General features: G+C 37.5%; 1 protein-coding gene across 3 annotated transcripts in view; it reads right to left on the bottom strand.

Moving 5' to 3' along the window:
* fam184ab (family with sequence similarity 184 member Ab) overlaps window positions 1-10245 on the bottom strand; it is a 135807-nt gene that overhangs the window by 23036 nt on the left and 102526 nt on the right. For all 3 annotated transcript variants that reach the window (XM_008397244.2, XM_008397243.2, XM_008397242.2), the window contains exons 15-16: window positions 6189-6342; window positions 3737-3864 (exon numbers count right to left, since the gene is read on the bottom strand). In XM_008397244.2, the coding sequence (XP_008395466.1) occupies window positions 3737-3864; window positions 6189-6342 (282 nt within the window). The remainder of the gene's footprint in view (window positions 1-3736; window positions 3865-6188; window positions 6343-10245) is intronic.

Below are 10245 nucleotides of genomic sequence, written 5' to 3'. Positions count from 1 at the left end.
AAGTTTCTGTTTCCTGAAACGTTTCTAAAAGCTCGGCGGGTCGCAGTCAGGCGGAGGAAGTGAAAGCAGAAAGGAAGGAGCGGTTTTAATCCGCAGCGACCAAACAGCGACTTCTGGCTTCAGAGAGATAACAGAGCCRCTTGCTGGGCGACGTCCCGAAACACCGCAGACGCTTTTCTATTCCAAATCTCCTCCGGAGGCAGAAAATATCCCCTCCAAGGRACATTTTCAGGCCCAGGAAACGAGTCCTGTCGCAGAATGTTTCTGCGCTACAGAGACGGGTGATAAGGAAACCGTTTTCTCACCACGGCTGAGAACCTCAGGGTGTTTTATTGGGACTTTATGCCAGAGAAATGCAGAGTATYGGAAATGATTGATGGGGCKCAGCGTTTTAAAACATCTTACAGAAACAAATTACTTTGACCAGATTTCTTTACAAACTTCCTCAAACTCAGATTAGACGGAGTTTTAACTGGATTTATGTTTAGACTTTCTAACATTAACCTAGAGATCTGGTTTGGCATCACTTTCAATTCAACTGAAAAATAATGTATTTTAAAAAATCCTCACATTATTTTTATTTTAATTCTGTAAAGCACTTTGAAATGCCTTGCTGGTGAAATGTGCTATACAAATATAATTTGATTGATTGATTCCATGTCATATTTAAGTTACTTTCATCACTCTTAGTTTTATTTATATTTAATAAATTCTCATCTGTTACGGTTACATTTGTATTACTAATATTTAACACATTTAACACCCCTGGCAAACAATAAACCTTTGTTGCTTCCTTTTTCCATCATCAACATCAAATTTAATGTTGATTATGTTGAAGCTGTGGGAAGAAAGGATCTCCAGTAGCAGTCAGTCTCGCTACGTGTCTGAACAACCCTCTGACTGAAGCTGGAGTGGGGATATGATCCTGTTCATGCTTTGAGCTTTCTCTTCTTCCTTTTCGTACTTCAGATGTTTTTACAACTGGAAGCCGCTGACTTGCGTCTCGGAAGCTCAAACGACAAAACCTCGTTGCCATGGTTACATCCGAAAGTTTAAAAAAAAAGTGGGAGCGGAAATACGTCAAGCTGCTGCACAGCATTTAGACAGACGGAATAATTGTCCAAAAATACGCAACAATTTAATTAAAAAATTAAGAGTAAAAGATAACATTGAGATTTCTGAAGAAGAGATTATAATTAATGTAATTTCATGCTTCAGTGGATTTATATCTGGTTACTGGAAATAAAAGCAAATAATAAAGAAAAATTGGTGGAAAAACATCTATTTGTCCTTCACAGGTCCAAACCATTTGTGTTCAATATTCCTCCAAAAAAAAAAAACCAAAAAAAAAAAAAAATCGATGAAACTCATCCAGTTGAAACTTGAGGAAAAGGAACCATTGAGCAGAAAATCCTGGTTTCCACGCGGCGAGCGTTTAACCGAAGCAGAGAGAATCAGAATGAACCGTTGTTTAGGCTGCTGCTCCGAGGCGACGGAGGTTTATGAACTTCATGGGATTTAATGAACCGCCGGTTTTGAACCGAGTCAGACAACCGGCAGCAGGACGACGTGTGAAACTGACGACCTGAATGAGTTTGTGTCTGAAACGCTCCGCGGAGCCGCAGGCGTCAGAAACAAGGACTCTACGCTTCCAACACTGAAACATTCAAGGACTTTTCAAGCATTTTCAAGGGAAGTTTTCAAACTTTTCCAAAGATAAAAACAATCAATTAACTTTAAAAAAAAAAAAAAAAACTGTATAAATTCACGATTACATGATATAATTTATTACTATTATTAATGGATTTTCACAGTTTTCTACATAAGAAAATCACCTAAAATGTAACAAACCATATCTTTAAAATCCATAACTTTGTTTAACATATAAAATATAAAATGATCAATAAGTTATTGAGGCATTAAGAATAATAAACATTGAATACAAATCAACGTTCCTGCTCAAATTAAATGCTTAAATCAATTAACTAAAATCTCTAAAAGGTTTTCTGAAATAGAAATAATTTTGGAAATTACAACTGACCAAAAACAAAAAACGCTTTTCTGCTTTAACTTCAGACGGCGAGGAAGAAATGTGCCTTTTAATTAAGATGCATGATTCAAGTGGCAATAATATTTTCCAAATTTAGGCTTTTAATCAAACATTAAATTGAGCTTCATTACAGAACAGTTTGAATATCAAGCACTTTTAAGGAGTTTATTCAGAAATTAAGCACTTTCCAAACCTTAAATTTCAAGAATTTTCAAGGATTTAAACAAAAAAAACTGCAGCTCTTCAGTCTGGTTTAGTTTAACTGCAGCATCTGATTTACTGTGACTGGCAGTTCGGTTCAGACTCCAACGCTCAGATATTAACCTTTATTGACTTCTTGTCACCTCAGCAGCAAAAGATGGAGGGAATTAAAGGCAACCAGCTGCGCGTCTTTGGTAGAACATCTGAATCATGAGGTGACGAAAGAGGAACCCGTGGCGTACGAGGGTAATTAGGATGATTTACAAGCAACAGTAGGACGGTTCCCTGCAGGGCGGGGACGGTGTGTGTGTGTGTGTGGGTGTGTGTGTGCATGTGTGTGTGTGTGAGTCTGCATCCTAAAGCCTGCTCACTTCATCATTTAATCATTTCGCCATCCTCCCTCTAATTTCTGCGACTTCAAATGAAAGAAAAATGCAGCTAAACAGTGAAAGTTTCCTGCACAGATAAAAATAATATGAGTCATTAGTGAACGAGGAAACTTTTATTACTGGGGGTTTTATTCCTAAAACAGAAGATAAAGTGCCAACATTTCAGCTGTAACTGGCTTTAGTTTCCCTCGATAAAAACTATAATAAACTTTCTGTTGCTTAGGAACTCGACTAAACACCTTTTAGCTTCAGGACCGTCTCCAAATGATTTTATGTCTCTACAGTGAAATATGTAAAAAAGGTTTAGAGTCAAGGCCGACGTTTTCCAGTTTATATTATTTTTGAATGATTCAAAAGGTTAGATTTACTAACCATGAGTTCACTTAAAAAGAATCTTAGATCTGCAAAAATTATAACACACACAAATTAGAGGAAGCAATACTAAACACATGAAAAAATTAGCAGAAGCTAACGCTAAGTTTGTTTGTTGTTGGTTTGAATAAGTTTAAGCGATAAATCATTAAAAATCATGCTGTGCCATCTTCCTCCCACCACTTCCTGTTGTCGTCTTCTTCGTGGTTTCCACCAGTAGTAACATCTAGTTAATCATGTGATTCATGTGATGTGAAAAACGTGTCTTCAGTAATAAATTAAAAAACTTCCATTAAGCAAAATCATTTCCGTAATGTCAAATTGCACAATCAATAAAATCGCAGCTTTGACGACTGTCAGCCAGGATTTGATCAACACTGAAAATATCGACATCTGATGCATTTGCGGCTTTCCTAAAACTTTGAGTCATTAAAATAATCTACACTTCATTTGTCTCAGGAGGAAGTTCTTCAGGAAGCTTCCTCAGACCCGACCTTAATCACGCGATCTCGCCGCCGCCCCTCAGCGAGACGGAGAAGTCAGAGTCGTTCATCATGCGGCGCGGCTGGCAGCTTCAGCAGAAACCATTAACGTCACACTGATTATTATAGTTAAATGCTAAAACACAGTTCAGCATGCATAAATCCGCAGCTGTCAAGCCGAGATTTCTGATGGTCTGATAATGAAAGCGTGGCTGAGAACAGATCAGAGATGAAGGCTCTACCTGGGTCTGGTTGTCCTCCAGGACCTTCTCCAGCTCGGCCTTGGCAGCTGCAGACTCCTGGCGGTGGGTCTGCCGCAGGTGTTCGATGGCCGAGGCGTGGATGTGGTTCAGCTCCGATCGCAGAGAGGCTGCAGGACGACAACACAAAGGAGCTATTTATCTTTCAAGAGGAAAAAAGAGGCCGAACATGAAGGAGTTTGTTAGAAAGCTTTAGAAAGACAAACTTGGCAAGTCAAGATGGCCACTTTTTTTTAAGATGGTCATCAAGGAAAATTCTTTTTTTTTTACTAAATTTGTCAATATTTTTGTGTGTTTGGTGTCAAACTACAGCAAACAAGTTTTGAATCATAGAAATCATTTATATTTTCTTGATCTTGTGGTTACTTTTCCGTTGGACATTTTTCAAAATTGCCACCAAGGTTGTAATGGAGAAAATACGTGGTAATCGAAACATTAGGTTCACTCACCACTAGTTCGTTAAATCTCAGCTCTGCTAATGCTAGGCACAATCAAAAATTTGAAGAAGCTAATACTAAGCTGCTAAACACATAAAAAATTAGCGAAAGCTAACACTGAACCACGAACACATACAAAAAGCTGCAGAAACTAACCCTAATCCACAAAACAGATGAGAAAAATTTACAGAAGATAATAAAAAACTGTTATTAGACACATACAAATGTTCGAGGAAGCTATGGCTAAACTTCTAAACACGTTAAACAATTAGCAGAAGCTAACACTAAAACGCTAAACACATAAAAAAATAGCAGCCGCTAAAGGTAATCCACCAAGCATGCAAAAATTTGTGGAAGCTAATTCTAAACCATTAAACGGATTGAAAAAAATAGCAGAAGCTAACGCTAAACTGCTAAACATAGAAAATTAGCAGAAGCTAACCGCTAAACATAGAAAATTAGCAGAAGCTAACCGCTAAACATGAAAAATTAGCAGAAGCTAACGCTGACCATTAAGACAACTGACTCTGTCACATATTCAACTCCTTCTAACTGGTGTGAGACACACACCAGTAAAATTTTATGACAATAATAAGTTTAAAGGTACAAAAAATGGCGGCCATGTTGAAAAATGACCACCATCCTCTAGAAACACTTGAAAGACTTTTACAGGAGCCAAACTCTGAACAAAGAGGAGAGCATCTGCTTCCTTTCGCAGATTTAATCCTCACTTCAAACATCTGTCATTGCAAACAGAACAAAAGAAAGAGGAAACGATTTCAGCTTTTCTGTCGACGGACTGTATTTCTCTGTAGTGAATAATGTCTGAAAACACATAACCCTGAGTGGGGAAGAGTATGAAAATTGGTGGAGGAAGTGATAATGAGAAAAGGAGGGTAATAAAAGGATGTCAAGAAGCAGGAGGAGAGAGACGGATGGAAGGAGCTCTGCAGTGTCAGGACCGAGACATGAAGGTTAATGGGGGCCCATTTATCTCACTCCGCCGCGCAGCGCTAACGCTAGCGCTGCAAACTGAATGGTACTCGTATATTAATACGCCTCGGATATATTTAGCCCAACTTTAACTCCTCTGGCATTTATTTTATCCAGTTTCTCATGTATGTTTGAATATATTTGGACACTGACCCAAAGTGTGTTGCTTTACTAACAAATCTGAGTTATTTAAAAACCTTTTAACTCGTCATTTAAGGAAATTTGAATAGAATGTTTTACAAAATTGTTAAAACTTTTTTAACATAACATATTTAATTAATTGAAGACATTTAAAACTTTTTAATGATGCATGGACGCCGTGGTTTATATGTGTTGCTAAGCCTGTCACAGTACATTTTGCTGAATACATTTTGGTTATTGCGATAAATTATATTATCGTTCTTTTGAGACCATTTTCAATAACGGTAATGGCATAATAAATCAAGAAAACATTCTCAAACATCAACAATTATTAAATCCTGTAACTGGAAGACATTTTAAATATCCAAAATAAAAAAACAAAACTACAGAAACATCAAATAAAATGAATCATGAAATCTCTGTAAACAAAATTATTCTTTAAAAAAAGTATCTAGTTGAGATCAAAGCACCAAACTGAAGATCTTTATCATCCAGGCTTTGGTAGACAAAAAAAGAGAAAAATGATAAATTATGAAAATGTAAATTACTGAACTTGTTTTAATTTTTCACTCGATGAACTGATTTATTGCAACAGGCCTAGATTTTCTGTAAACTGAGACGACCGACAGCTACCTCATATGGGTAAGACACTGACTGCTCCTTACTACTCCACACAATCCCATTAAAGTTAATAATCTTCAATGTGAAACTTTCCAAACGACGTCTGCCTGTATTTAAATAATCTGTCCATTTTGAAAAGTAAAATAAAACTTCCACCGGTTTTATTAGCTTCCATGCTAAAAGCAGATGATGAGAGGAAATCTGGATGTGACAGAGATCAGATGCAGGGAGGCCTCACTCACCCAGCATGGCTTTGCCCTCGTCCTCCAGCTCGAAGCGGAGAGTCTGCAGCTCCTGCTCTGACTGCTGTTTGAGCGTCTCGATGCTCTGCCGGTGGGCCTCCCGGAGCGACTGCAGCTCCGCGTGGTGATGATGGCGCAGACGCTCCTCCAGCTCCTGACGGAGGCACAGAGGAAGGAGCGTGTGAGTAAAACCAGAAAAGACCAAACGGTTTGGTTTGAAAGTTCATGTCAAAGAAACAGAAACACAAAAACAAAATATAAACGATGGACGATTAGAAAACACAAAACCAACACTGGGTTCAACAAACTGGACCTTTTAATTTTCAAGCAGATTAAAGTTGCTGTATGACAAATGAATGAACAACGGTGTGTTGGGGGGGCGACTGAAGATAGAAAGAAAAGAACTGCACTCCAGTACAAAACAAGGTTAATCTCAGAAATTTTTTAGAATAAAACATGGACATTTACGAGTTTCAAAAGTCGACATTTGGAAATTTTCAATAGAATTTCAGAGTTTTTTGGGGAAAATTTGATCCATTTTGCCCCATCAATCTACAACAAATAGAAAACAAAAAATCTAAAAAGAAGAAAAAAAGGATTTAAAATGTAAATCAGAGTTTGAATGAAGAATTTTTTTTCTTTACGTCGGCCAGCTATAATTCAAGACGATACACATTTAATTAAGGATAAAAACAAAAACATCCAGACTTGGTCTTAATAAACATAAAAATGTCATAAAGTTGACCTGAACTGAATTCAGTGAGCGCATTGGGGAAAAATAATTAGATTTTACTACCAGTAACTAATGATTATTTAGTCAGTAAGTAATATATTTCACTAAATTTAGATGAGTGATTAAATAAGAGTTCACTTCTTCCTACTCCTTTCCAAACAGGAAACTAGAAGTTCTTGGTTCTGTATGGATTTTTTCTCTTGATTTTAAAAACCTGTTTGAAATAATTAAACAAATGAACAAATCTCCAAAAACCAGAAATTAAATTAACCAAACCCCGCTTTTTCTTGAACTGGAGTCGTGGGCCGGACAAAATCAATCCAGGGGCCTCAAACGGCCCCCAGGCCTCCGTTTGGACACCCTGCTTCAGCCTTTTTAAAGCGGTAGCGTCGCGTTTCTCAGGTTCCTGCTAATCCTCATTGTCCTGAAGCGACCAGCGATGGAGGAATGAGAAAGTGGGTTTTAAAACCCACTAATCTGCCTCTGTCTTCGCCACAGATCAGTGGTGCTTTTGTAAAAATGGCGGCTCCATCCCTTTAATTAAAGGCAGCGCATTAATCTCTGCTAAACGCAGTGAATCCCATAATTACCATCTGACTGAAATGCTGCCGCTGATCCTCCGTCTCTTCTTTTAATGGGCCGTCGATATTTTTCATCAACAACGTGGAGGAGCATGAGCTGACCTTAATCCTGACCCCTGGAGCCGCAGGAAGTGATGCGTGAGGGCGCCGTAGCAGAGTTTTAACGTTCGAGCTTCCCTGAAGGCAACACAGGGACTCAGCAGCAAATTCATTTCTGATCCAGGATCAGAGAAACGGATCCAGATGAAGGATCGGACACGATTTCACGAAAACGTGGAGAAATTTTACAAATAAAATAAATAAGAATAAAATGATACAGAAGACGATGAAAGCATCAAAATGAAAACATTTTGATTAAATTGAGATTTTATCAGTTGTTAATTATTATACAACATTTCTGCAGCGTTTCTGTAAATGTTGCTATAGTGTCAGACTCAACTTTAAAGAAGGAATGAAGAAAAAAGGATGGATGGAAAGAAGGAATGAAGGAAGAAAAGAAATACAGATGGAACACCTGAGAAGTAAAAAAGGAAGAACGGAAGGAAAGAAGCAAAGAAATAAAAAGAATGACTGACAAACTAAAGGAATGAAGGAAAAGAGGGATGGAAAAACTGAAAGAAGAAAGTAAAAAAAGAAAGAAAGCAGGAAGGGAAGAATAAAGGAAGAATACAAAAATGACAAAAAGGAAGGAGATAAGGAAAGAAGGATGGAAGGACACATGGAAAATAAAAGAACAAACTAAAGGAAAGAAAGAAGGAGCAAAGGAAGGAAGGAAGGAAGGAAGTAGAGACTGCCGCTGCTTGTCGTTTAGTTGATGGAGAGAATCGGAGAGGAAGAACTCAGTTTTTTTCAGCAGCAGCATCCTGAAGAATCATTTTGGTAAAAACTAAATTTTGCTGATTTCACTTCAGACGGAAAATAACGACCGTGTGACTTTTCACCCACTGTATGGAAACTTCTGGCTCGCGCTGCGAGTCGCCCTAAAACTTCCCAAACTTGCAGACGTTTTTATTTGGAAACTTTCCGTTTTGTGCCGTAATAAAATCGACCTGCAAAAAGAACACTCATCACCATGAGCGCGACGCGGAGGCAAAACGAAGTAAAACAAAGGAAGATAAACTGCCAGCCGCTTCTATTTGCAGCTTTCTGTATTGGCGGCGGGAACCAAATCTGGTTATGTGAACGTGTGCGCGCCCGTGTTGCAGGGATTTGGAGCTACTTTATTACTCCTTGGATATGACTTCCTGTGAACTGTGAAGAGATAACGCCAGGCGCCGCCATCCAGCCTAACACGCATAAAACACACATTCACAAATCATCCCTCAAATGGCTCCACTCAGGATAATTGAGTTTGCTTCCCCGGCGCTGCAGACAGAAATATAAACACCGCCTGGATATAAAAGCCTCTGTAAAGCTTTTAACTCCCAGTTTCTCTGCTTATTAACTAAGACTGCAGCGGGAGAGAAGATGCTTCAGATGATTTCGTCGTTACACAGAAAGTTTCCTCTTAACGCCACCAGAGAGGAGAATACTTCTGATCAAATTATTTATCTATGTCATTCAAGGATCTACAAAGAGCCGTGTTTCCTTTGATTATATAAGTGCGCAATTTTATGTATAGAAAATAAATTGGCTTCATGGAAACAGGAATTTTCAGCCATGTAGAAATTGGTTTATTTGGCAAAAATGCAAGGGAAGCACTTTTTTTTTGCCTCACACAAGTCACATGATCAACGACGGGATGTTACTACTGGTAGAAACCACAAAGAAGAAAACAGGAAGTAGTAATAGGATGCTTTTCAATTATTTATCACCTGAACAAATTTATGCACGCATGATTTTAATTGTGTTTCCAATTTGATGGAAACACAACAATATAGAAATTGTCTCTTTTCATCATTAGCAGAATATTCACAAAGTTTTGAGCACATTTGTTATGGAAAAGCAGCAGCTGTGGGCGTTCTGCAGTAGCAGTCAGTCTTACAACTACTCTGAAGAGGCCTCTGACTGAAGACTGTAACATTATATGTGAAGTCAGTAGCTGCACACTGCAGCTTTCATGAAAAAAAATAATTTTTTTTTTTTTTTTTTACATATTTATTAAAATGATCAAAGCCTCGTTTTCAACTCCTCTGTGATTTGGGGTCAGAGTTCAGGTATTGTTTCAGCTATGAGATGCTCATAATCTGTTCCCAATAGTAAAAAATAAAAAATACAAATATTAGGGCTCAAACAACTAATCAGATTCATCACCAATAATCGATTAATCCTTAACTTTACTATACAGACTCTAAAGAAGGTCAGTTGCTAAAAACCAATATATTCTGATAAGTAATTAAGACAAATCTTTACAAAAATATAAACATTTTGCAGCCGAGATAAAAACACTTTTGTTGTTGATGTGTTTTAGCCAAAACTCGACGGTCAGTTTTCGCTTCGCCTGATTCAGATTCACTAAATAAGTTATGTTCTGCCAATAAAATGTTTGTTTTCTTAAAGTATTTGTTCATTTGCCTTTTTAATGTATTACTAATATTGTATAAAAATGCTTAAGAAGTAAATGCAATTTCTGATGATCTGATTAGTCGATTAATCATTAAAAGTAAAATAATCGTTCGCTCTATCAATCAATCAATCAAATTTTATTTGTATAGCACATTTCAGCAGCAAGGCATTTCAAAGTGCTTTACATAATTAAAATAAAAACAGAAATAAACAGTGAGAAAGAGAGAAATTTAAAAAA

The sequence above is a fragment of the Poecilia reticulata genome, linkage group LG21 (assembly GCF_000633615.1).
Source record: "Poecilia reticulata strain Guanapo linkage group LG21, Guppy_female_1.0+MT, whole genome shotgun sequence".
NCBI classification, from domain to species: domain Eukaryota; kingdom Metazoa; phylum Chordata; class Actinopteri; order Cyprinodontiformes; family Poeciliidae; genus Poecilia; species Poecilia reticulata.
This window is presented reverse-complemented; position numbering and strand designations above follow the sequence as displayed.